The 27973-nt window shown below is 35.8% G+C and overlaps 3 protein-coding genes and 1 pseudogene across 4 annotated transcripts; 1 reads left to right on the top strand and 3 right to left on the bottom strand.

Annotated features, from left to right (window-relative positions):
* The first annotated feature begins 2080 nt into the window (after positions 1–2080).
* LOC147533059 (L-ascorbate oxidase homolog) lies at positions 2081–5870 on the top strand. The gene is made up of 6 exons (XM_086649509.1): positions 2081–2895; positions 3568–3677; positions 3799–4069; positions 4273–4372; positions 4464–4809; positions 4901–5870. The coding sequence occupies exons 1-6, from the start codon at positions 2755–2757 to the stop codon at positions 5550–5552; spliced, it is 1620 nt and encodes a 539-aa protein (XP_086505635.1). The 5' UTR covers positions 2081–2754; the 3' UTR covers positions 5553–5870.
* Positions 5871–8216: 2346 nt separating this feature from the next.
* LOC147533058 (uncharacterized) lies at positions 8217–9999 on the bottom strand (annotated as a pseudogene). The gene has a single exon (XR_015228348.1). The product of XR_015228348.1 is annotated as an uncharacterized LOC147533058 (transcript).
* Positions 10000–14325: 4326 nt separating this feature from the next.
* Positions 14326–16647, bottom strand: EMB1273 (embryo defective 1273). The gene is made up of 3 exons (XM_086650978.1): positions 16413–16647; positions 15142–15576; positions 14326–14729 (listed from the first exon to the last, which is right to left on the bottom strand). The coding sequence occupies exons 1-3, from the start codon at positions 16482–16484 to the stop codon at positions 14505–14507; spliced, it is 732 nt and encodes a 243-aa protein (XP_086507104.1). The 5' UTR covers positions 16485–16647; the 3' UTR covers positions 14326–14504.
* A 1585-nt stretch (positions 16648–18232) lies between these two features.
* On the bottom strand, positions 18233–19870 carry LOC147533056 (serpin-ZX-like). Its single transcript, XM_086650637.1, has 2 exons — positions 19395–19870; positions 18233–19253 (listed from the first exon to the last, which is right to left on the bottom strand). Exons 1-2 carry the CDS (start codon positions 19836–19838, stop codon positions 18882–18884), a joined length of 816 nt encoding a protein of 271 aa, XP_086506763.1. The 5' UTR covers positions 19839–19870; the 3' UTR covers positions 18233–18881.
* Positions 19871–27973: the final 8103 nt, after the last annotated feature.

Below are 27973 nucleotides of genomic sequence, written 5' to 3'. Positions count from 1 at the left end.
AAAAGATAATTTGTCTTTTTGACAAAAAAAAACTTGAAATTCCTGTTAGAAAAACTAGTTTAGATTCACATGATTCATTTAAGAACAAACACAAATTTAGCTAATCTCTCTCGAGATGAGCTTCTTAGTTCAGGCTTAGTAAGTGAGTAGCTAGTTAGTAGGAGTACTAAATACCATTTTGTCACATATATGGATGGTAAAAGAATCAATTCCCATGTTCTTACCCACTAATCTTTATCACCTAACTGGCTAACTCCATATATATTCTACCAATTTTAACGTGTAAAGGGAATCCCTTGCCAGCTTTTTACTGCACAGTATAAAGTCATTCAAAACCTAGGGTAACTTTAAAATATAATGGTGGTAATTATTATTATTATAATTATTATTATTTTGTTTTTATTTTATTTTACGCAATACTGTGAAGGGAGAATTTGACATACACTCCCACTATTATATGTATATTAGGACTACACCCCCACTTTTTGAAAACTTTTGATATACACCCCTACCTGGACGGAAATCGTCAATTCAGAGTTAAGTTGGGTGTGTGTGAAACACACGCGCCAACCATGACGATTTTACCCTTTTGTAGTTGTTAAAATATTTTCAGCGATTTTGACATACACCCCCACTATTATATGAATTTTTAGACTACACCCCCATTTTTTGAAAAAAACAAAATTTTTCAATTTGCCCTCCAACGATCATCTTTTACCTCTTGTCTTATAAACTTATTTATCTTGGACAAACTAAAAGATCAAAGCGAAAGAACTTATTTATCTTATATGTCAAATAAGATAAATAAGTTCCTCCCATATAAGATAAATAAGTTCTTTCGCTTGATATCCCAAATAGTTCCTCCCATCTTTTCTATAGTTTGATATCTCAAATAGTTCTTTCGCTTTGACCTTTTAGCTTGTCTAAGATAAATAATTTTATAAGACAAAAGGTAAAAGATGATCGTTGGAGGGCAAATTGAAAATTTTTGTTTTTTTTCAAAAAAATGGGGGTGTACTCCAAAAATTCATATAATAGTGGGGGTGTATGTCAAAATCGCTGAAACTATTTCAACAACTACAAAAGGGTAAAATTGTCATGGTTGGCGCGTGTGTTTCGCACACACCCAACTTAACTCTGAGTTGACGGTTTCCGTCCAAGTGGGGGTGTATATCAAAAGTTTTCAAAAAGTGGGGGTGTAGTCCTAATATTCATATAATAGTGGGGGTGTATGTCAAATTCTCCCTACTGTGAAAGTGAAAACATTTCAACAATCGGAAATGCTAAACAAGATCTCATATTTGAGGGCAAACTCATAACTTTTTGTTTTTAAGTTTTAACAGAACTTGATACATCGATTTGGGAGAATAGTTTTTATTTTATCTATCATTTCGACGGGTCTTGACTATTGAGATTAGTCAATTTGGGATAGTTTTAAATTGTCCCACTAGTTAAATTATATTACTATTTCTAATGAGTATTTTACAGAAAACATGATTAATTTCTTACAAAAACCTAGGGAATCGGAACTCTTATCGGTAACCCTCAAAGAATGATGATAAGAGAGTTTACTTTTAATTAGAACAATTAGTGTAACATAATCCTATGAAGCTCAAATAGTTTTTTTTTACCAATTGAATTACACATTAAAACTTTAAGACGAGTTTGACCTCTAGCAATTATTGATATTATCTCTAATTAGTCACATCAGTCAAAGCACATCGATATATATCAATATTACATGGTTTTGGTCTTGATGAGAAGTCGCCAAAAACCACTTAAAAAATTACAGACTTACTAAGCTCGAGCAATCCCTCAAATTCATGGTATTTTACATGCCCAAGTGCCCACCATAAAAGACGAGTCATCTTCGACTAGGCCATATATATAACGTCGAGCTATGGACGATCCAAGGCCCAAAAATTAGCAATATCTCACGTGTTCAAAGTTTCAAACTCCATGGACGCATAATTTTGTTCTCTATACCATAAGCTCCAATAGCCCACCCATACCGTAATACCTATATCCAAGGTTCCCTACGCCCCGATGTAAAGTACGATCAGAGCTAAGGGTAGGTGTAAAAAGTCACGTAACTAATTACTATATTAAATGAAAACTAGAAGTGCATGTGATGATACGTACGGGTAAAAGTCATGTTTGAAAGTCTTAAATATAAACTTTAATTAATATGGATCGATCCGCTTCCATCTCCGTGGCATCCGGTTTCTTAATTCACAGTTCCATTGTTAGACTTGTTTCGATTTGATCCTTCCTTCTTCTCTCAGCAAAGGATCTTCAATTCTTCATGATACATAGTGGACAAATTATTAATAATAAATTCCTTTCCATTATTATATTGAAGTCGATCGATAACTTCGAGGTCTAATCTGACTTCTCATGTTTGATTGATTAGTTAGTTTAGTTATTAACAGTTTAGACTTTCTATCACTCATCTAATGAGAAAGAAAGAAAGAAAGAAAGAAAGAAAGAAAGAAAGAGAGCATGAAGTGCGGCGCAAATGGGTACTTCTCTGATGTGCTATTAGTGGCATCATTAATGCAAACACTTAACCATTCTTACTTCCCTCATTGGCAGGCACCCTTTATAAGTTCCCACTTTTCTCTGTTTCTAAACTCACTAATCACTTCACAACTCTCTCTGTCTCTACAAATTTGAGTTTCTCATTCTTGATCTTCTTTGTTGATTAGCTAGCAAAAGTGGGGTGTGCTGATTTTTGTCGATAATAGTCACACCATGTTGGTGAATAAGTACTTAGTATTTGCAGCATTACTAATATGTTTTTGTGGAGTTAGTATTAATGGAGAAGACCCATATAGATATTTCACTTGGACTGTGACTTATGGGACTATCTCTCCTCTTGGTGTCAAACAACAGGTACTCACTTCTCACTCTTTCTAGCTAACCCTAAGAATTATTTTCTGTAATTGTTTTGATTTCCTTTTCCGAAAAAAAAAATGTTTTGTAGTTTTCGGTTGCCTTTTCCTAAAAAAAATGTTTTATAATTTAAATTCTATTGAATTTGGTGAATTTTAATGAATAAAGGTAAACAGTTATTTGCAATTTCAATTCCACTTAAAAAGGCACCACTTTCCTAGAATTGGTGAAAACAGACATATTTTTGGTCACTACAATTTTTTGTGTTGAAGTTAAGGAAGTTTTTTAAGGTAGTTTGAAATCAAAGTGTCTCGAACCCTTGACTTGGTTGGAGATCAATCACACCGTGTTCCTCGACCACTCCATGGGTTGTTGGCAACCCCCAACCCTACGGCCTACGTACACTTTTTTCCAATAAATTGTGTAATCAATGAGAGATGGAAATTGCATTTTTCTTTCAAAAAAAATACTCACCCCACCTCGTGTGACTCCCACTTGAACCGCATGTGAGAGAAACTCTTGTTTCTCTCTCCTCTCACATGTTCAGTCACGCGGAGAGAGAAACCCTTGTTTCTCTCCCATGCCGTTCAAGTGGGAGTCCCAGGAGGAGGGTTGTGTAGCGTTGTTGTTATTCAGTTATTCTTATACGACATTTCATGTCTCTCTCTCTAGGGCATCCTCATCAATGGAAAATTTCCTGGTCCAAGAATTGATGCAGTCACTAATGACAATATTATTATTAATGTCATTAACAAATTAAACCAGCCATTTCTGATTACCTGGTGAGTTTCATTTTCTACTTTTTTTTTGTTTTCCTATCATAGCATTAATTATGGGATTTGGGTCCTTAGAGATTAACAAGAAAAAAAAAAAATGCTTACTTTTTCTTGTGTGTGTATTTAGGAATGGAATCAAGAACAGGAAGACTTCATGGCAAGATGGAGTTCTTGGAACCAACTGTCCAATTCCCCCAAACTCAAACTACACATACAGGATGCAAGTCAAAGATCAATTTGGAACATATACTTACTTCCCTTCAACACTAATGCACAAAGCTTCTGGTGGATTTGGTGGGTTCAATCTCTACACTAGACCCAAAATTCCACTTCCATTTGATACCCCGGCCGGAGATTTTACCGTACTCGTCGGTGACTGGTATAAGGCTGGACACACTGTAAGTAGCTAACCTCTGAAAATTCATTTCATCTTCTTGTGTTTATTCCTCTAATATACATCTAGCTAGCGAAAAGACGAATAAGCCCGAAGGCCTGGTTGTGAAATGGACTCATGTTGGGCTTGAGGGAAACTTCTTCTTAGTTGCTTTGTATATTGAACCAGATCAAGTGATATAATATGTTCATGGTTTAACTTTTGTAGGCATTAGAGAAAAGTTTGGATTCAAACAAATATCTTCCTTCCCCTGATGGTATCCTAATTAACGGGCGTCAAAATGGTCCCAAGTTTACCGGAGAACCAGGTGAGATTTCACTTCAATAATTCAATGCTAATTACTTATGATCTATCATCTATATGATGTCTCCCTAAACTTAGTTTTGGGTTGTTTTCAGGGAAGACATACATGTTTAGAATATCAAATGTTGGTTTGTCGAAAACAATCAACTTCAGAATTCAAAAACATAAGATGAAGTTAGTTGAAATTGAAGGAAGTCATACAGTTCAAGAAATGTATGACTCTCTTGATGTACATGTTGGTCAATCCCTCGCAGTTCTAGTCACCTTTAACCAACCACCAAGGGACTACTATATCGTCGCATCTTCACGATTTGACAAACCTATTCTCACTACGACTGCTTTCCTTCGTTACTCCACTTCTCGTGCTAAGCCTTCCGGGCCTATGCCAATTGGCCCTACTTACCATGTTCACTGGTCTTTGAAACAAGCAAGAACTTTCAGGTACACTAACTTCAAATCTAACTAATTAAATGGGTTCTCATTGGAATTGTTTGGATCCCTAGCTAATATGTTCTTTTCATTGGACTTGTAGATGGAATTTGACCGCGAGTGCAGCAAGGCCCAACCCACAAGGAGCATACCACTACGGTAATATTAAAACTGTTAGGACGGTTGTCTTTGCAAACTCAGAGGCCAAAATTAATGGCAAACTACGATATGCCGTTAATGGAATTTCATATATAAACCCTGATACTCCATTAAAGCTCGCTGACTATTACAACATTTCTGGAGTTTTCAATCTTAAAACTATCAAAGATACCCCTCCAAATGGTCCAGCTAAACTTGGAAAGTCAGTAATGGATTTTGCTCTTCATGACTTTGTCGAAATTATCTTCCAAAACAATGAGAATACCATTCAATCTTGGCATCTTGATGGCAATGACTTCTGGGTAGTGGCTTATGGGCCTAAGAAATGGACACCAGAGATGAGAAAATTCTACAACCGCATTGATGCTACCACTAGATACACAATTCAAGTGTACCCATATTCATGGACTGCTATTGTGATGCCATTAGACAACAAGGGGATGTGGAATTTGAGGTCTGCGATTTGGCCTAGACGATATCTCGGTCAAGAGTTGTATTTTAAAGTTTGGAACGACGAAATAAGTCGCTTAACTGAGTACGAAATCCCCTCAAATGCAATTCTTTGTGGCAAAGCCAAGGGCCGACCACGCGTTTAAGTTCTTACTCTTACCCATTTATATGTAATTTGAGGCCCCTCGATGTGGCCTTTGTTTCTTTTTTCTTAATGTATTTTGTTCTGGCTTGGTTTCGGTAGTCACGATGGTGTGACCGCCAGAAGAGAAAGAACATGAGCTAGCAATTGTTGTTTGGAACTAGAGGGTAAGAGATTGTTTAGAAGAAAGAGTAGCCTAACCAGAATTCAAGAATGGTTGTATCAGTGTAGATTACACATTTCTTCTCAAAGTAATCAGAGTAATTGTCTTTTCTTTAATTCCCAATTGTATCACTATCTAATTATATTTAGCTTGCTTCAATATATTTGCCTCCTCTGTCTATGCTTTATTTACATGTCTTATTATGCTTGTGTAGTACTCAAGGGGAATAAAGTGTTTATAAGGCAGAAACAAGCAACTAGCTCTTACTTTAACACTAGTACAACTACTTCAGCTGCCAGTCAACTAAAGCCAGAGTAGAAACAGACTCTCTCTCTCTCTCTAGATCTTTCTCTCTCTAACTAATTAAAAGGGCGATTGGTAAGGGGAGCCAGGAATTGTTGTTGGGGAGCTGTAGTACTAAATTAATTTTTTGTACTATAGCCCCCCATACCAATTTAGTATTAGGAACTCTTTTTTTGAATTTGAAGTTAAATATTGAAATACAGAGGGATTAGAAAATGATTACAGAATTTCTAAATTTAAAATTTTAATTGTAATTTTTTTGAAGATTGTTTTTTGTTCATGATTTAAGATTTCAAGTCTAAAACGATAATGTTTCATTTTATAAATGTCATGGCCTTGAAAATTAGATATGATATGAGTTGCAATAGAGTTTTATATTAGTTTTTGCTCTAATTCAAATTATCTATATTGATGTGTTGGAAATGTTCGTTAAACAATTTCCCCCCAGTGGAGGGAAATATGGTGAACAAACACGAAAACAGTAAGTTTTCCCTAGGGAACTGCATGTACATGATTTTTTTCTTCAACAAATTTCCCCCCAGCCGAGTGAAATTAGACGAAAAAATGTGAAAACAGTAAGTTTACTCTAGAGAACCACATATATATGTTATTCTCTTAAACAAATTTCCCTCAAATCAAGGGAAATTAGGCAAAAAAAGGGGAAAAACGAGGCCCATTAGTAAAGTTGCAAGCATTATGTTTTTGTCATTGTAATAGAACTTTAAAAAATGAAAAAACTACGCACACTAGTAAAGTTTCTTCCCATTTCTGAAATTTGATGAATATTGTGATTACATTAGAGATATTACATATCAATTCTCTTCACAAAAAGATTCACCAAACTATTGTCAATTTTACTCATAATCTTCATCCTCATCGCTTGAATCGTTCCATCGCTTGAATCGCTCGCATCTTCTTTGTTTGAGACTTGATTTCCTCTTTCAGCAGAATGTTGGTAATAAAATTGTCATCAAAACTCTAGATATAGTTTTCAAGCATTAAGTATAGATTCAAGAAATTCCCAATGCTATTCAATTTGTAATAAAATTCCCATCAAAACCTTAGATACAAAACTCACTAAAATGCCTACTCAATACTATCCAATTTGTCTTCTCTATTTTCCTTGAAGTAGAAAAGATTTGCAGGAAAATGGATGAGATTGAAGAATTTGGAATAAAATTTTATAATGCTACCCATCCAGAAGACTCATCTCCATACACATCTTCACCTTCATAGTGTTTCTTGGAAATGGATGAAATCATGGAGAGTTCTCCATTAATGGTGGGTGTGATTTGTAGTGGTTAAAAAAACTCACTAAAACCCTAGATTTAAAACTCAATAAAACCTTAGAAATTAGAAGGGGGGAATAAGAAGTCACAAGACTTTGGTTGATGTCTTCTTCATTAGACAAAATACTTTGTAAGAAAATGTCAGAGATTTGTAGTTGATGAAAGAAAGAGATTGTCGGAGGGGAGATTGGATAGTCGACTTCAGAAGAGAGGAGAGTGAAAGAAGAAGAAAGTTTTTTTTCTTTTGTTATTTATGAGATATTTGACTATGTTACACTTGAGTCCTTCAAATTATGATTAAAATCTTTAACATAGAAGGTCTTTAAAATAATAACCCAAAAGTCTTATCTCCCCTTACTAATCTCTATAGCTCCCCAACTATAATAGCTCCCCAACAACAATTCCCAGCTCCCTTTACCAATCACCATTAAAAGGCTGCTTTACTTCATCTTTCATTTACCACTTTGTCATAACATAAAAACAATGAGGGAATCTATTTCTTGTGCTACCCACATCCATCTTCTTCTTTAATTTCTATGTAAAGAAAGAATCCAACTTTATTAACAAATATGACTTAACTACAAGTTAGCTAGCTCTTTCTTTATTCTTAATTAAACCCCTAAACTCAAATAATCAAATCCTCAAAGATATGAACAAATCTAAATCATTTGAAACTTGATCCTCCTATATGTAAAATCATGTTTAGTGTCTAATATAAACCAAGAGTTTGTGTGATATCTATTGATACAAATAAAGAACTCTTGGACACAATATTCAAGGTAGTGTTTGTTTTTATTTTGAGCCAGATCAGTCTTAAAGTTTGAACTGACTCGAGTCAAATTTCAGATTATTTGTTTTTGGCCAACTTGTGTGAATGGTTGATTATGAGGTTAGCGAAATTAGATTCAGACTACCAAATTAACTATTCTTGTTCCCCATAGGCTACTTTTACATCCTGACAAGCAACTTTCATCTTGTTGCACACAAACCCTAAAAACAGAAAAAGAAATACAACACACTAATACTACAACATATTCATATACCATCCAAAAAAACATAACAACAATAAGAAACAACTTCAACATATTAAGAGAGCGGGAGTGCTACGTAAAGGATTTTAACTTCATTTATGACATGTTAACCCACCTTCACTAAAAGACAATAGAATTCAAAGTTTGACTACAATCTAGACCGTTCTTTTATCTGAGTGACTCCGTATGTCACAGATTAAGTCAAGATCTTTGTGCACAGCATCACCCGTAAAGGAGAGCAAGAGAGTTCTACGGAAATGCACCAGTAGTGGTGGTGGTGAGTTGATCAGACCAAGAAAACTGTGGAATATTGAAGAACCCCGTATTCCCTTCTCCATTGGTGACAGGAGCTGACTCCAAAATAGACATTGTAGATGTTGAATTAGTAACATCATTCAATCCATCTGTACTAGGTTGTACTGTATGATCATGACTAGTACTGTAGTAATTTGCTGATGAAGATCTAATTCTCTGATATAGTTCTTGAATTCCTGTGTTAGTCACTTGATGATCACCATAAAATAACAAGCCACTATGTTCTTGGTTATTATTCTTCAAGAAAGAACTAGTAGTACTGTTGCTACATAATCCGAAAGGAACCTGCTGACTAGAAGATACCACATGATCTAATATATCTGAGACTACCCTAGAGTTCATATCTACTTCAGATGATCCATTAATCATACAAGACTCCTCAGTTTTCATGTCAAGGCAAGAATTAGGGGTTAGCGTTTTGAGGCGATGCTCCTAGTAAGGACAATAATTGAGAATTATGTGATGATGCTGAAGAAGGCCATACAATTGGGTTGTTATATGATTGATGATCAAACCCATTTCTCATATTGGATTTACCACTATCATGTGATGACAAACAACCTCTTAGTACTCTTTCAACACTAGTGCTAGATTTTGCGCAACCGCCTATGGTGGTGGCGGTGGAGAAAATGGTATTACTCTTATTTTTGCGGCAACCACCACCAATTGGAATGTTACGAAGAGCACCGCCTTTAGTCCAGTAACGTCGGCAAGTCTTGCAGAAGTGGCGAGGCTGAGTAAGATTATAGTTGTTGTAGTAACAAAACTTAGTATTTAAAGAATTACATCTTGGACACCTTAGGTTTTGTTGAGGATCTGATGAATTGGTACTACTACCTTTAGTTGGTGTAATAGAAGGTGAAGGAGAAGGAGATAAGGAAGAAGAAGAAGAATGTGATCCTTCTAAAATTGTTCCAGTACCATTGAAAGAGAACTGAGTTTGGCCTCCTCCACTAAGTAGTCCTGAACCACCACCTAAGAGCTCTTGTATCATCTTCTCCACTTCTTCTTTCTTTCTGGATAGATAGATAAAAACCCAAAGATTACAAATCTTTGTATATATGTATATTAGTTGATGACCCAAAAAGAAAATAGTGAAAGTAGGTTTTGTTTTGTATTTTTGGTGAGTTTATGATGATCACTAAATTTCTTTATGAGATTTTGTTGGCTAGTTGTCTTGTGGGTATTATCATATATATAGATAGAGAGATATAAAGAGAGAGAGAGAGAGAGAGAGAGAGAGAGAGAGAGAGAGAGAGAGAGAGAGAGAGAGAGGAGAGAGAGAGAGAGAGAGAGAAGAGAGAGAGAGAGAGAGAGAGAGAGAGAGAGAGAGAGAGAGAGAGAGAGAGAGAGAGAGAGAGAGAGAGAGAGAGAGAGAGAGAGAGAGAGAGAGAGAGAGAGAGAGAGAGAGAGAGAGAGAGAGAGAGAGAGAGAGAGAGAGAGAGAGAGAGAGAGAGAGAGAGAGAGATGTTGATGGTAGAGAAGGGTAAGGAAGAAAAGCAGTCTTGTTTGTCCTGATAAAGTGGGGTGTGGAATTTTGGTAGCTTGTATCTGGTTTCTAGTGTATGGCTGAATAAGTCGAGGGGAAATGCTAAATGTACAAAGAATCTTTAAAAAGATTCTTGACAAAATGTCATTTGAACGGTCCCCGATCAAAGTCAAACTTTGAAAAGCTTTTATCAATTTTTTTCTTTTAGTGAAAAAGAGTCATTAAGTCACAAATTTAGTTAAGGATTTTGTACATGTAGCACTCCGTAAATTGAGTGTCCAGATAGTACGTAGGTCTAATTTTATCTCTCATTTTAATCATTTCTATCAAGGTTCTAAATCATGGGTGCTTACTCAATAGAAATCAAATCCTCACACTTTATTATGAATTGAGAGGAAATCAAGAAATATGACCCAACTTATAGATTGTAAACACTTTCTCTCACTAAATCTGTGCTCGCCACGTTCCCGATACGTATTATGACCGAGCATACTATTAGTATGTATGATCAATACAAATTTTGCTCAAAAATCAAATTCACTATAACAACATTGTTATCCTCTTGATTTAAGTGACACTCATATGACATATATTACATATATTTTTTTTGGGGAGAGGATAGATTGCCAATTTGCCATTGCTTTAATATGCGAAAAAATTAATGATTTGATGGGTGGTCGGACCCAAAAGAACTTATCACTATATCACAAGTGTAAAGTTGATGCCCCACTGGTCTGTAGATGGAATATATGCCCGGAACTTATGGCTTCAATTTAGCCTTCTTCCAAGAGCAAAAGGGATTGAAACATATTTACTTGAGTACTAATATCTTTAGGATCTTTCTTCTCTTAATAATCCATCTCATTTAGCACACGATTGCTATATCACCAATTTTGACCATAATGATTCCCAAAAGATGATCGGTTTTGAAAACGTCGCCCTAAAGACGACCAACTTTAAAATAACTTCATTTTAGTTTTTTTTTTTTTTTTTTATCGTTAGCTCTCATTTACTTTTTTACCCTTCTTTAAACAAAATCATTCTCTTGTCTTAAAGAAATTGAAGAAAGACATTCTAATTCAAAATTTTAGACGTGGGTGCAAGATGTTGTCCTATTGGAAATGCCATAAACATCATAGGAGATGTTCTAAACATCATTGGAGTTGGAGATACTCAAAACATAACCTTGTGTGTGCCCTTGTTTATGGTTTTTCATGTTGATGTTATGATTTTTCACATTCATACCATTGGGCACAAATCTCAAGGAGTATGCATGCATGCCAATGTTTGAAGCAACTGGATCTGTCCATTGTCGGCACTGTCAAAGAGACTCGTAAAGAAACATTGGTCCGACAGCTGTTCCCACACCTCTAAATATTAAAAGTTATCGGGATCAGTAGTAACCAATCACTAATAATGGAAGGTAAAATCTTTTGGTCAAATATGTTTGGAGGGTAAAGAGAGAGACCCTCCAAACGTACCAGTTTGGAAGAAGAAGAATACGATTTGTGTTGGCGAGATACGTACAAAGAACTGACTAGGCGTGCCCGAGCGGAACGCGAGACGGATGAATCCGGCAGAGGAATCAGTCCGACACGAGGACACAGTTTCAGTATTTGGCCTGACCAGCCGAAAACGACTTAAGATTAGCTGCTCCCATGCTATTTCTGTGCCTTCCTTCTCTCATATAACCGGGCAGGTCAGCCTGGCAAGATTGGGGGAGGGGCAGCACCTGACCCACTTTTAGTGATCCCAGATCTCTCTCCTCAAGGACGGCTGTGTTTTAACATGTAAATTGGTAAATTTAGAGATGTTGCAACTCAAACACAACCGTTGGATTATTTTGCTTTTCTTGAGATTCGAGCTAAGCATCAATGAATTCTAAAAATCTGACCGACATAAGGCCTCTAGTCTAGGGTCCCTTGGGCATGTTACATAAACATTTTTCTTGGCTAGGTAAGTGGGTTCTAAGTTTGTATTTGTAACCATATGTGTCTCATTGAGTTAAATGGTTCCATATGTATTTAGACATTGATATAGTCAGGATGGAAGAGAAAAGAGGAGAGTTGGAGAGGGCATCTAACCCTAATTTTGAAATATTTTGACAGAAATGATTGAAATATTTTTATTTTCATGCCTTCCGAAAATTTCACTGAAACTGAAATTTTCTCCCTTGCCTATCTACTGAAGAAAGAGAGAGGAGATCCCTCTTTTCTCATCGTCACATAAGAAAGAGAGAGAAAACGTGTTTCTTGCCTTCTAGAAGGAGTCGGAGAGACTGGATCCACCTTTCTTCCGAATTTCGAAGAGAGAGTGGGAACCATGTCTCTTACCCAAAAGGATAGGCCATTGGTCCATATTTCACCAACCCTAGTACCTTCTTTTTCACTGGGCAAATACAACATATAAGCTAGATTACAAAATAAAAGAGTCACCAAATCATTTCCTATACTCCTCCATATTAAGGAGGATAAATCGATACATATTCAACATGACTCAACATGATTGTTAGTACAAAGTTTGAGTCCTAAAGCACAAGGCCAATCACTATCTTAAACCAAAAAATGTCCAAAAAGATGTCCATGCATACATATAAACGAGATAGTGAACTTCACGAAAAACAAAAGATAGATCTGAACTCTACCATATCTCATTCATCATAAGACGACAGAGAACAGTAATAGGAAGATCATTATATACTGTAGTTAACAAGAAATTGTTGAATTCACTTCTAACAATAAAATCCAATATTAAGATCAAGTAATAAGACAAAATTAGTGGCATGTGGTTGTCGAACTCACAGGGGCTATTGTAGGTAGCTTTGTTAACAAGTTATATGAATTTAAAATATAGAATTGAGTTTCAAATGTCGGGAGTTTTGTCATTTTATGTTTTCATATTCGCTCTAAATAAAAAAGTAAAGAGAGAATAAAGACAGTTCAACCTCCGATTTGATGGCATGATAGAATAAGAAAGAATGGGTCAGTCCATTAGATTATATATTCTTTCCAAAAAATTCGTCGGCGGAAAGTTCAAGTCATAATAACTATATAACTATTTGATGATGCCACCTTCTTCAATACCCAAGACATAGATTTGACCTATTGCCGATCCTAAATAATCACAAGGGAGGACCGTTATGACGTTTTTTCTTTATAGTATCGACATCTGACATTATCGTGAGAGAGTAGTCATCTATGTTAACCTAAAAAAATTTGAAAAGGGAAGATATGGTAGTTTACACTATATATAAGCAACACACACCTACAAAGGTATACACCCAATGATGTAATCGTGTTTGAAGAAGCTTTTACAATCTTTAAGATAAAGATAGAACACAACTAGAATTCTTTAAATTCATACTCTTAGAATCAAAGATATATCCTAATGTAGTTTATGTTTATGATCAACAATTCTAGCTAAATCAAAGGAACTAAGTTATGTGGAGTTGTGACTCGGAAGACGACAATAAGATCTTCGGTATTCACAAGCCTTATCTCCCCCAATCTCCTAAAACCTAAATAGGCAAATAGCAACCATAGCCTAAAAAGACATTTTGACACAGATAATTCAAATACGACAACTAGCTTAGAATAGATAGTACTAGCGCATTCAAAGTACGTAACTACGTACAAGCATAGAAAAGATACGGGTGGTTAAGGATGCCGAGTCATTGGTATGGAACCCGGATACATGACATTCATCACTTTCCTTTCAGAAAGATGTTGAAATTTAGACAAAACCTCTATCCAAGATTGTAGGTAAAAATGCTGAACTAGAACATGAAAGAAACATGCTCATATTTTGCACATTAGTTATGTATTTAGGAATTCATAGTATAAATCTTCGATAACATGCAGTGGAGTCAGATACATACCTATACTCGCATTTTGGTTCAGAAGGTCCAATCCATACCCTTCCCTCAAATTCCACCGCCAAATCCAGAGGCGACTTATAATAAAATATTTGAATTGAAACCATAAAGACCATTTCAGGAATCCCAGAAGCCAGGTATGAGCTTCCACCTGACTCAACAATGCTATAAAAACCTGTAAATAATACAGTGACTTGCTTCTTGGAGTAAGCTATTAGAATTTAGAAGAACTTTCAGGCATTCATGAAGTTGCACACTTATTTAAATTTACAGCTAGAAAATAACAAAACTTTCAGGCATTCTGATGAAGAGATATGGTAACTCCGCTAAAACACATTTCCGCAAAAAGTTTCCACAAATACAAAATATCTATGTCAGATATAGTTCTAACTCAACAAGCAACAACCCACCATCTACATTCCTATTTTGATCTCTCTCGACAAAAAGCAGTACCTGTTTCTAATTTCATTATGTTTATAGCAATCAATACTTTTACTTAGACAGATTAGCATTTACAGAACTTTGTTGCAAGTTTGTTCCTGAAGCCTCTTTTACTCTTCTATGCCACTGATAGGCAAACCATAGGGTCCTGAGAAGTCCACCATTTGCAAAGTGTGGGATAAAAATGCGCCCCCAGTACGGATAATATGGACCTGGCAGTTTGAGTAATATGAAGAAAACCGCAGCCGCAGCTAGATGCCACGGAAATTCTCGTTCCTGATAATAAAAAAAAAATGCACGATAAGAATCATTTTATCTAAAAACTAAAGCTATAATTGGTCCCAACTGAAAAAAACTAAAACTAAGAAAATCTGTAAATGGCATAATGATCATTAGTCCTTCTAGAAGATAAACTATAAAAATAAACCTGAAGATAATAGCGATACTATGGTTTGACTTTGAGACACTGACATAATAACAAATATGTTGTAGTAGAAATAATTCCATGGTGTGAAGCGGCACATTTTCATAAAATGGGTTGATTTTTGCGCAATCTCCATAGGTGAACTACCTACCAAATGATAGTAGCACCTGGTTGCAGGTTAGCCCCATATAGATATAATAAGAATAACTAGGTTTTTAGATGTTTTCCAATACTACAAACAATCCAAGGCGGTCACAATACAACCTTTATAGAAGGAGATATTTCTAATGCTGTGCTCCTTAAAATCCCAGCCACTGCAATCCCTGCAAGTAGGGGAATGGGTATTAGACCCATTCTCCTTTCATGTGCACAATAAGACATCTCGCTTAGTGAGGTAACTGCCAGCACTGGTATCGTCAAGAATTTAACAACTTCGTAAACAAGATCATTGATGAGTTGAAGGAAGTTTTCTGCTACTGTGACCCAAGGGAAATTTTTGACTGGTTGAGGAGCACTTTCCCAAACTTTCCGCACACTATCAGTTGCGTTATCCAAATTTAGTCTCTTAGGGTCATCAGACTGTTCTCCAGTCATGTTCATGGTGCAGGAGACATTAAGATTTGTATGTCTAGACGGATAAAAGCCATGTGATCTAGCACTCAAACTGAGATATTTGAGCCCGTGGGGCGACCAACAACCCTGCAAACAACAAAAAGCAACCAGAAAACTAATTATTTTAAGAGAGCTAAAGAAAAAACAAGAGATAGAACAGTCTAAGGTTACATACTTTTCAATAACGGACAGTCAACGGTTACCAAGAAACATACTAACAATGCCGTGAACCTGAGCCCAATGCATTAGTGAGACCCAAAAGAACGTGGAAGATTTTTCATCCAAAGGCAGAAGTAACCAACCAGAAAATTTCATCAAAAAGACAATCAAGTATTATAGACATACATTTCACCTATATGACGAGTTTGATGATGGGTTAACTTGATATATTCAAGGAATGAAATTTCGGTAGACATGATAATGGAAATATTTCGGTCATTTCGACCAGGAATATTTTGAAATTTTATTTCCTTGACAAGATATTGTTAAAAGAATCTTATTTAAAATTCGGGTTTCGATGGAAATTTCGGTAGGCATGGAGGTGGAAATATTTGGGTAAATTAAATTCCATGGATACATCTTACAATCAGTTTGACTGTCTAGACCCAGTAATACATAAAATTGTTGAAAATATCTACTGAAAAAATTAGTAAGAAGATACTTAAAATCTTCGAAATGGCTATTATATGTACGGCTAACACTGTGAATTCCACATTATTCTATATCTTTCAAATTCTTCTTTGCATCAAGATAAAGCAGAATATGTACAAGACTACTAAAACACATGTGTATCAGTAGACAATTAGATCAACAACAAACAAGAAACTCTCAAATTAGGGTTTTACAATTCCGAACTGAAACCTAATGTGCGAAAAGAAAGAAATAAAAGTAGGAAAAGTGGAATCAGGAAATTAGGGTTTTACCTTTAATTTGTAATGAGACGTGGTTGTAAGAGGGATGGTAGACGGGATTAAGAGATGAGAGTGAGATGACATTTTTTTTTTTCTTCTCCTGTAAAAGTAAAACACATAAGTTTGATTCCGAGTTCAGTGATCCATGGGCGCCAAAGGACTGAGAGGACTTAAGATGGGGACGATGGCGCCAAGGATAAGAAGAGAGGTGCGGACATAGGAATATCAGTTTACGGTAGCAGAGGTTTACACCCAACTTAGACCTTAACCTATAGAAGAGGGAATGGGTCAATTGTCCATTGGTCTTTGGGTTATAAGGAATCCGGTCCTCGGCGAGCACGTATTGAGGCGCACATCGAATGCGTCTGAGGGCGGGATGGAAAGACAAAGGTAAATATCATCCAAAAAGATCATGTCAAATCTTCACAAACCTTACTTCGGTCCAGTTTTCTGAATATATGCCAACTAAGTCAATTATTTTTTTTTCTAAAACGTTTGCTCTTAAAAATTTTCATTTACTCTCTCACCTACAATCGAAAATTCGGTTGTTTCAGAACACAATTTCGCCTAAAGATTTTCTCTCAACAAAAATCTGAAGAATCGAAAACACTAGAAGCTGAAGATTTATTTCTCGACAAAAACCCCTTCACAAAAAAATTAAATCACCTGAACCAATATTTGCTTACAAACGATGAGTATCCCCTATTCACTTGAACTTCTGTTTTTTGTAAGTTCTTATTGAAGATGTCAGAAAGTAGCTCCCCGAAAAATCGTTCTGAAAATTGCACTTGTACCTTCTTGTAAGGTCGCCGACCGGTGGCCAGAAATGTTGTCTAGTCGACGACTTTATCGGAGAAGGTGATGAAGTGGCGAGAGAAATGACGTGGCAGAGAAAAGTGTAAGATGGAGGAGAGAGAGATAACAATGCGGAACAGTAATTTTGGGAGAAGAAAAAAATTAACAAACATGTGACGGTAACAAAAAAAGAAATCATCTGGGTATTTTTTGATAAAGTAAGAGATCACGCGAGAAACTGATCATAAAGTAAGGGCCCATTTGGGAAATAACCGAACTAGAAGTCAAGTAGCGGTGAAAAGAAAAACTCTGCAACATCGAAAGCAAAATAAAAACTTTAGGAGATGCAAGAAGTACAAGAAAAAATTGTCCATATGTCTCTTTCTCTCTTTCTCTATATGCCCTGCTCTCACTATTTTTGTCTCTCTAGATTGTACTAGCAACACTACACCAGGTAATCTTTTTTAGATTTACAATACTCATAATTCCTGAAACGACACTTCCCACTCATTTCCTTTATACTCCAATCGCTATTGCTATAATATATACTTCACCGTAGCTTTCGGCTCGTTCGTTGTCCACTAAAGGTGCCTTCCCCTATTTTATTTAAGGCCTTCTGCCCCTATTAATCACAAGTAAGGTGCAGTCAAAATCAATGAAGTGTACATCCCAACCTTTTTTTGTTTGAAGTTCGGCCAGGAAGCTACTACTTGCTTGTTGAAGCATTGCTTCCCCTTGAAACACAACATTCTCCCTCTTACTAGCTCTTTCTCCAACTCTCTTTCTATCTAACGAAGTTACAATCTTTCTATTTAAATGAAAGATGACCTGTATAACCGAGACATTATGGGATACCTGCCGGGCATAGCATCACTGCTCTAACCGAGATGCAAATATATGTTCAAGAACAAAAGATACAAAGAACATTAGGTTAGATGTGACACTGCTTCAGTGCTTCCCATTTTATTATTGATTTATTAGACTTCGTTAAGTATTATTAATAAACAATTTGAGCGAGAAAAAGAAAACTAAAGTAATTAAGCAATAAACTAATCGATTTCGATTTTCATATTAATTCGTTATGTTTACTCATAAACTTTAAGTAGAAATAAATGTTTTATCTCAATACCAAATAATCACGAAACTTCAATTAAACAACTAGTAAATCTGCTTTGTCAATGATAAATCAAATGCAATACTAAAAAGAAATGGAATACTCATACAGTTAATGAAAGGGGAACACACGGCACACCGTTCAATTTAACAAAGGATTAAGGACATGCCCCATGAATAATACCACCCGGTTGACATCGTCTCTGATTATGAACATGAAAGGATGATCTGCCACAAAACTTACTCGTAGGTCTGGTGACATTAAGCCAACCTTTTGAGCGGGACAAGCCGTGACAACAGCAGCTTCCGTTCCTTCTTCATTAACTTCAATAGAGCATTTGTGTATGACTTTTGAAATGAAAAGATTTCCCATTTTAGGACTTTTCAACATATTAGTCAGGTCTGCTTTCACTGGGTGGAAAGGCAAATTCAAACCCAAGTCATTCTTTAGAACTTTTGATAGTTCAATATCAAATACGATCTTGAATTTTGGAACCCTGAATTCTCTCATTTTAACCTTTTCCCTTGGAAGATGGCTTTCCAAGAAACCAGGTTCAGAGTCCACCTTTTCTATCAGATCACCAAGCCCGTCTCTCTCATTGGGTAAGAATATATATACATAGAAAGGCGTTGTTTTTCACAATTGGTGGCTTGTTTATAAGGAAGTTTGAGGACTTTAAAGCTATCGAAACTAGAGACATATTCATAATTGTTGCTAGTCATGAAAGGGACTTTAATTGAGCTTCCATTGAGAAGAAAGAAATCTAACTCTTTTGTGCATGATTCGTCAAACTGGCCTTCTTTCCATGTACCTTTGAAATAGAGTGCATTCGCCAATAAGATCTCCGTACGGCTATTGACATCTTTTTCGGAAAGTATATCTTTGATTAGTCCTTTTGTGCTCTCCTCAGCCCATTCGTTTACCTTCTTTATTACTTCTTTTGCCTTCACATATTATCAATTCATTGTTATAAACTTAGCGCGTACCACATGAACTTTTTTTCTCCTAAGATAACTGTCTTTCTAAAGGAAACATAACCAAACAGAAATAGAAACAAGAATGGTAGTTAAGTAGTCATGTCTTACCTGAGTTTCGAAATCGACAACTTCTGCTTCAGCTCTATAGATTGTAGCAGCAGTTTCTTTGAAAGAAGGGTTTAGAGTGCATGAACTATCAACCCAAACCCCACCTATGAACGAGAGAGTAGGACCGTCTCCGTCTGTGTTCTCTGTGACCGAATCTAAAGAGTTAACAATTTCGGAAACATAAGTGTTGAGATGATTGAGATTTTTACGTTTGAGAAAACCCAAGAGTTGTTTTAAGGTATGACCATTTGATCCACAAGCTATTAAGGATAGAGCAGAGTAGATTGAAAAGGGTGAGAATACAAAGTTCTTATCTTTAGCCTCCTTTAACCATACATGTTTAACCAGATTTCTCCAAGATGATGAATTTGTTTTAGTAGTTCTCTTTCTCTTCCTCTTTATCATCTGTAGCTGAGGGTTAGTAGAGTCACGATCCAACTCCATTATAACTAGCTACTTTTTTGTAACCTAAGCTCAAGAAACTAATGAGAGAGAGAGAAAATAATTAATAGTGTTGGCAATTTGAACCATTGCCTTGGTTCAACCATTGCCTTGGTTGAATTAAAATTAAAAGAGACACATCCCTAGGATCATGTCTTTCCATATAGATGTCTCTCCATATAGTCACAATCATCTCTATATATACATAATCAGATTTCATTTTAAATATAGAAAAATCAATTAATTTTTGAGTTAAGAGTTTGCATTAGAAGTCAAAGAAGTTAAGAGAGTTCTCTACGTATTTGGTTCGAAGTTTCTTGAAGAACGAAGTGCTGCGCTTCAAGAAGGTAAGACTGTTTTATCCTGGGAGACGATTCGTATATACAACCCGGCTTAGCACCATTGCGGGACGAATAACGTCTTAAGGAGAGAGTATCCAATACTCGACTCGGTCATAAAACTTATACTTTATATTGTTATTAATTTCGTAACATAACTTGTCGAACGGAATCATTATCGAATTGTGTATTCGAGAAGGACAATTAAACTAATTAGTCCAACAATCTTAAGACGTTATTCGTTGTATTGGATTTCATTCGTCAAGTAGTGTATTTGATTCAACTGTTGGCCCACTTAGTTCGTATTAAAAACAGAGAACGAAATATAAAGGAAGGTACCTTCTCTGTCTTGTTATTAGGGGTCCTGTTAACATCAATTTTAGATTCTGTCTTCTTTAGTATTGCATGTGATATAATTGTATACATTCCTGCCCACTATCATTCCATGAAAATGAAGTTTTAATGCACTTGTATGTGAGTTTTACAATATCTTGTTAATTAGTGCTTGCTGCCAACGGATAAAGTAAAGCCAGATTACCAAATTGAGTTATAGTATATTAATTAGATACTATAATACATTAAACAGTAGCATCATCTTGTTTATTAAATTGACTCATTATCTGTTCTGGAGTACGAAGCAAATATTAAATTGATTTTGTTTTATGATAGTGGTTGTTAATGCTTCACTTATTCTGTCATTTGAAGATTGAATGTTATTATTTAAGAAGGTATTCAATCAAGAAAGACATACGGTGTATTACCATATTCTCATTAGTCTATGAATTGTGTATTCAACAGACAAATGGCAAGTAATATTGGAAATAATGTTCCTGTCCCTCCAACTCATGTTTCTCACGGAGAAAAACCTGAGAAGTTTACTGGAGTTGATTTTAAGAGATGGCAACAAAAGATGTTATTCTATTTGACCACTCTCAACCTTGCTAGGCTCTTGTACGAAGAAGCACCCTCACTCAAAGAAGATGGGTCGAATTTTGAGAATGTGGCTGCAGTAGACGCTTGGAAACATTCTGATTTCCTTTGCAAAAATTACATTCTTAATGGTCTCGATAATTCTTTATACAACGTTTATAGTCCAATAAAAACGGCAAAAGAATTATGGGAATCATTAGAGAATAAGTATAAGTCTGAAACTGCCGGAGTGAAAAAATTCATCATAGGAAGGTTCTTGGATTTCAAGATGACAGACCTTAAAACTGTCATTAGCCAAGTTCAAGAATTCCAATTAATTTTACAAGAATTAAAGGCAGAAAAATTGGTGATTAGTGAGTCATTTCAAGTGGGAGCAATCATTGAAAAATTGCCACCATCTTGGAAAGATATTAAAAATTACCTTAAGCATAAACGCAAGGAAATGGACTTGGAGGACTTGATCTTAAAATTGAGAGTTGAAGAAGATAGTCGTCTTGCCGAGAAAAAGAATGAGAAGCCTTCTGAAATCTCAAAAGTGAATGTGGTTGAAGGGGGGCTGAAAAAGAAAAGAAAATTTTCCGGTAAAGAAAAATATCATGGGAACTCTAAGAAGTTCAAAGGTACTTGTTACAACTGCAACAAGAAAGGACATCTTGCCAAAGATTGTCGCTCCAAAACTTGGAAGAAAACTTTCAAGAAAAGAAAGATGGAAGACAAAGTGATAGATAACTTGTCTGATGGTGTCAAAGAGATTAATTTATGTGCCGTTATTTCTGAAGTCAACTTGGTAAATAATCCAAGAGAATGGTGGGTAGACACTGGTGCTACTCGTCATATTTGTTCAGATAAAGGAGTATTCTCATCTTACAAAAAGGTAGAAAACGCTGAACCTTTATTTATGGGAAATTCGGCAACATCCAAAGTTGAAGGCACCGGGACAGTCATACTTAAATTCACATCTGGAAAGGAAGTAACTCTGAAAAATGTGCTTCATGTACCCGACATCCGAAAGAATTTAGTTTCTGGTTCTTTATTAAGTAAGAATGGTTTTAAACTTGTATTTGAATCTGATAATTTTATTCTTACTAAGAATGGGATGTATGTGGGAAAGGGGTATTTAAGTGAAGGTCTATTCAAGATGAATGTAATGACTGTTATTCCTAAGATCAATAAAATTAATAATTCTGCTTATATTATTGATTCTTGTATTAAGTGGCATGAGAGGTTAGGACATGTTAATTACGATTCTTTAAGAAGATTAATTAACATGGACCTTATACATAAATTTGATTTAAATCCCACTCATAAATGTGAAGTTTGTGTCGAATCAAAAATGAATAAGTCGTCTTTCCATTCAGTTGAAAGAGACACGGAGCCGTTAGAACTGATACATAGTGATATATGTGACTTAAAAACGGTTCAAACAAGAGGCGGGAAAAAAATACTTCATCACGTTTATAGATGATAGTACTAGATATTGTCATGTTTACTTGTTAAGAAGTAAAGATGAAGCTGTAGAAAAATTTAAAATATATAAGAGTGAAGTTGAGAATCAACTCGATAAAAAGATCAAAACTTTACGAAGTGATAGAGGTGGTGAATATGAATCACCATTTGCTGATATTTGTGCTGAAAGTGGTATTATCCATCAAACAACGGCTCCTTATTCGCCTCAGCAAAATGGAGTCGCTGAAAGAAAAAATCGAACTTTAAAAGAAATGATGAACGCATTACTTATAAGTTCAGGATTACCCCAAAATTTGTGGGGGGAAGCTTTGCTTTCAGCAAACTATATTTTGAACAAATTGCCTCATAAGAAAAAGGATAAAACTCCTTATGAGTTATGGAAAGGAAAAAAGCCTTCTTATAAATACCTCAAAGTGTGGGGGTGTTTAGCAAAAGTAGCGATTCCTACACCAAAGAAAGTCAAAATTGGACAAAAAACTATCGATTGTATTTTCATAGGATATGCACATAATAGTAGTGCATACAGATTTCTCATACATAAATCTGAAATTCAAGACTTACATGTTAATACGGTAATCGAATCAAGAAATGCTACATTTTTTGAGGACATATTTCCATGTAAATTAGACGATGAGAAAAGTTCTCAAAAGAGGAAATTTGAGAATATTAGTAACAATGAAAATACAAACCAAAATGATAAAGAAAATGTGGTTCAAGAACCACAAGCAGGAGAAAATAAAGAGGAACTCCGAAGAGGCAAGCGACAAAAAATTGCCAAAACATACGGTCCTGATTTCCTCACATATTTGTTAGAACAAGAACCGCAAACATACAAAGAAGCAATGTCTTCTCCTGAATCTCAATTTTGGAAAGAGGCCGTAAATAACGAAATTGAGTCTATCCTTCAGAACCATACATGGGAGTTAGTAGATCTTCCACCGGGGTGTAAACCATTGGGTTATAAATGGATTTTCAAGAGAAAATTAAAAACGGATGGTTCTATAGACAAGTACAAAGCAAGACTTGTCGCAAAAGGATTTAAACAAAAAGAAGGATTAGACTATTTTGATACATATTCTCCTGTTACGAGAATAACATCAATTCGGGTGCTAATTGCTATAGCAGCCCTATATAATTTAGAGATACATCAAATGGATGTTAAAACAGCTTTCTTGAATGGCGAATTAGAAGAAGAAATTTATATGGAACAACCAGAAGGGTTTATAGTATCTGGTCAAGAAAAGAAAGTTTGTAAATTAGTAAGGTCATTGTATGGGCTAAAACAAGCACCAAAACAGTGGCACGAAAAATTCGACAAGGTCATGCTGTCAAATGGTTTTAGTATTAACGAGTGTGATAAATGTGTCTACACTAAATCTACTACCAACGGAATTATAATTCTATGTTTGTATGTAGACGACATGTTAATAATGGGTAGCAATTTAGATATGATTAAATCTACGAAGAAAATGCTATCAAAAGTATTTGATATGAAAGATTTAGGTCAAGCAGACTTAATTCTTGGAATCAAGATATGTCGAACTTCTAATGGAATAGTTTTATCTCAATCACATTATATTGAGAAAATTTTAGAGAAATTCAACAAAAATGATAATCAAGTTGTAAAAACTCCAGTAGACCTTAGTCTACATCTAACTAAGAATACGGGTCATAGTACTAACCAATTAGAATATTCTCGGATAATTGGTAGTTTGATGTATCTGATGAATTGTACACGACCTGATATTGCATACTCAGTAAGTAAATTGAGTAGGTTTACGAGCAATCCAAATACAAGTCATTGGAGTGCTCTGATAAGAGTTCTTAGATATTTAAGATATACTAAGGAGTATGGGTTACATTTTACCAAATACCCTGCAGTTCTTGAAGGGTATACCGATGCAAATTGGATTTCAGATACAAACGATTCTAAATCCACAAGCGGTTATGTTTTTACTATTGGTGGTGCATCAGTTTCATGGAAGTCCTCAAAACAAACTTGCATAGCAAGATCAACCATGGAGTCAGAGTTTATTGCTTTAGACAAAGCTGGAGAAGAAGCTGAATGGCTTCGTAATTTTCTAGAGGATATTCCAATTTGGCCAAAACCGGTGTCTGCTATTAAAATACATTGCGATAGTAAATCGGCAATTGGCAAGGCACATAATAAAATGTATAACGGAAAATCTCGACACATACGTCGAAGACACAATACCGTTAAACATTTGCTCTCTAGTGGAATTATAACAATTGACTATATAAAATCAAAGGATAACCTAGCGGATCCGTTTACAAAGGGGTTATCGAAAGAGCAAATATACAAACTATCAAGGGGAATGGGCTTAAAGCCTAAAGTAAATGAGTAGATCGCAATAGAAACCCAACCTAGTTGACTGGAGATCCCAAGATCTAGGTTCAAAAGGGACAACATAAATGTGAAATACTCGCCAGTAACACTGAAAGAGTCATTCTCTTACCCATTCCTAAGTATCAGTGTTGCCTGTCAGGTGATAGGATAAGCGATGCTTTTAATGATGCCTATATTCTTGTGTAAACAAGTGGGGTACGTCAGGGTACTCTTCATAGGACATCACCTATGTGAGTGTAGAACTGATGCCGGTTCTATGAGAATGTCTTAAGGCGGAATTCTCTAAAGCACTCATGAATCCAGGAGCTGTCCAGGGCCGAAAAGGACACAACCAAAGAATCAAATATGTACGGAAGAAGTTGTGTGTTGGCTATTGTATCGACTTACTGCGAAAATTGAATAGTTCAAGACATCATGTTCACTAATCAATTAGTAGGTCCGGTAGTCATACACTAAGGAAGGTTCAAAGCCAAAAGCCACCTCTCCTGATGCAACAACTTCCATTTGAACTCTCTTAGTCTGTATGCATTGTCAGTTTGCATAGTCTTCATATAGAATAAATTTTAATTCATGTGGGGGATTGTTGGCAATTTGAACCATTGCCTTGGTTCAACCATTGCCTTGGTTGAATTAAAATTAAAAGAGACACATCCCTAGGATCATGTCTTTCCATATAGATGTCTCTCCATATAGTCACAATCATCTCTATATATACATAATCAGATTTCATTTTAAATATAGAAAAATCAATTAGTTTTTGAGTTAAGAGTTTGCATTAGAAGTCAAAGAAGTTAAGAGAGCTCTCTACGTATTTGGTTCGAAGTTTCTTGAAGAACGAAGTGCTGCGCTTCAAGAAGGTAAGACTGTTTTATCCTGGGAGACGATTCGTATATACAACCCGGCTTAGCACCATTGCGGGACGAATAACGTCTTAAGGAGAGAGTATCCAATACTCGACTCGGTCATAAAACTTATACTTTATATTGTTATTAATTTCGTAACATAACTTGTCGAACGGAATCATTATCGAATTGTGTATTCGAGAAGGACAATTAAACTAATTAGTCCAACAATAGAACTAGGGAATAAGAGAAGTACTGGAAGGCTCTGTTTAAATAGAAGTACGGGTAAAGTCGGCTACTAATTAGCAATTGTAAGGAGACTTGTTTTACAAGACTAGTATCTTACAAAAGAATAGTAACTGCCAAGAAGAGGTTATATCTTTCTCCGATTCTAGACACTGTTTTTTAGGGTTTACCTAATGTTTAAAAATGGTCGCGGCTTTAGGGAACAAAGAAAAGGGTGATTCTAAAGGCACCGGATCAAAAGGCTGTTAGCACCAGGCGCAACCGCTCTTTTCTCTATTAGCACCGTCTAACTATGTAGGCACCGGTCAAGTGGAGTTAACCTAACCCCTCCATCCATCTCTCACAAAATCCAACCACAATGATGTCCTAAGACATACTAGACGGACTGGATCAGTCTTTCCATTTTCATTAAGTCACGGATTACCAATCTGTTACTCTTCACATGCTCACGGATTGGCTGATCCGTTTCTCTTCTTCTTGTTCATCGACTGGTAAAACTATAGCCAAATTTGTTGGCATAACTGCAGCAACCACAATTGTAATTGCTGGGGTTTTCTTCTTTTTACTTCAAGGATTTGTTCTTGCTAAGAACAAGAAGAAGAAAGAAGAAACCAATTTGGGTTTTAAGAGAGAAGGAATTGCTCCTACTGAAGATGATAAGAAACATTTTAATGGAATTTTGAAAGGTTTAATTGTTGATGAAAATGGATTAGATGTTCTTTATTGGAGAAATCTTGAAGGTGGGCAATTAAGAAGTAGTTTCAAGAAAGAAGTTTTGTTAAAGATTAATGAACTTGAAAATGATAGAAGTTTTAATCATGGAAGAAGTTGTCAGATTAAGTCTAAACCAGTTCAAAAATTTCCATTACTTCATGATGTTTCAGATTCGAGTTCTTTCGATCGAATTAGACTTGATTAAGAGGATTCAAATGATCAAATTGTTTCTCATGGTCAATCTGAAATTAGAGAAGTTTCAGCTTTGGGGAGATTAGTATCTCCAAACCAACCACCACTAGCTCAACCACCACTGCCACCTCCCCTGTCACCACTTAGAACTGTGCCATCACCGCCTCAAATAGCGCCTATGGCGGTGAAGAAAAACCCATCACCACCACCTCCACCTCCAAAGTCTATGATGAAACCACCACCACCTCCACCACGAAAACATACACCGACCGAAGCTTGTTCGTCTGAAGGAAGTTCATCTGGATCAGGAATGGCAAAGTTGAAGCCATTACACTGGGATAAAGTCAAATAATATTCAACTTTTTCCAATATGTTTTTTTCCCGATTAATTGATCTTATTTTCTTCTTCATATTTATTTTACAGGGTTGATGATAATTTAATGGAAGCTCTGTTTGGTTATGTTGCAACGAATAAAAAACCCACGGAAACAAATCGAAAATCAACAGATGGGTAATCTCAATTCTACTAGTCCTGCTTAAATTTTCATCCTTGATCCGCGAAAATCACAAAACATCGCTATCGTTCTTCGATCTCTCAATATATCTCGACAAGAGATCCTCGATTTTTTAATCCGATTCAGATACCTTAGAAAAAATTTCAAAACTTCCTCCTACAAAAGAAGAAGATAGAAGAAGTAACCGAAGGTGAACGTCACCCACATTAAAAACCGGTGCTTATAGAGATCTTGGGTCAATGACCATTGACCCGAGTTAATTAAATTTTCGGGTGCTAACAGCCTTTTGGCCTGGTGCCAGTAGAAGCACCCTAAAGAAAAATCTCGTCTAGGGAATAAAGACTTAGGGGGAGGGGGGTAGTGGAGCAAGACTTTCGCGGACTCTTGGGAGTCCGCGAAAGTCTGAGGCATTCAAATCCAGACATTTGAGAGTCCACGAAAGTCTGAGGCATTCAAATCCAGACATTTGAGAGTCCACGAAAGTCTGAGGCATTCAAATCCAGACATTTGAGAGTCTATGAAAGTC

This window comes from Eschscholzia californica, unplaced genomic scaffold (assembly GCF_041429995.1).
Source record: "Eschscholzia californica isolate CP2 unplaced genomic scaffold, dmEscCali1.0.p SCAF_6, whole genome shotgun sequence".
In the NCBI taxonomy this organism is placed as follows: domain Eukaryota; kingdom Viridiplantae; phylum Streptophyta; class Magnoliopsida; order Ranunculales; family Papaveraceae; genus Eschscholzia; species Eschscholzia californica.
This window is presented reverse-complemented; position numbering and strand designations above follow the sequence as displayed.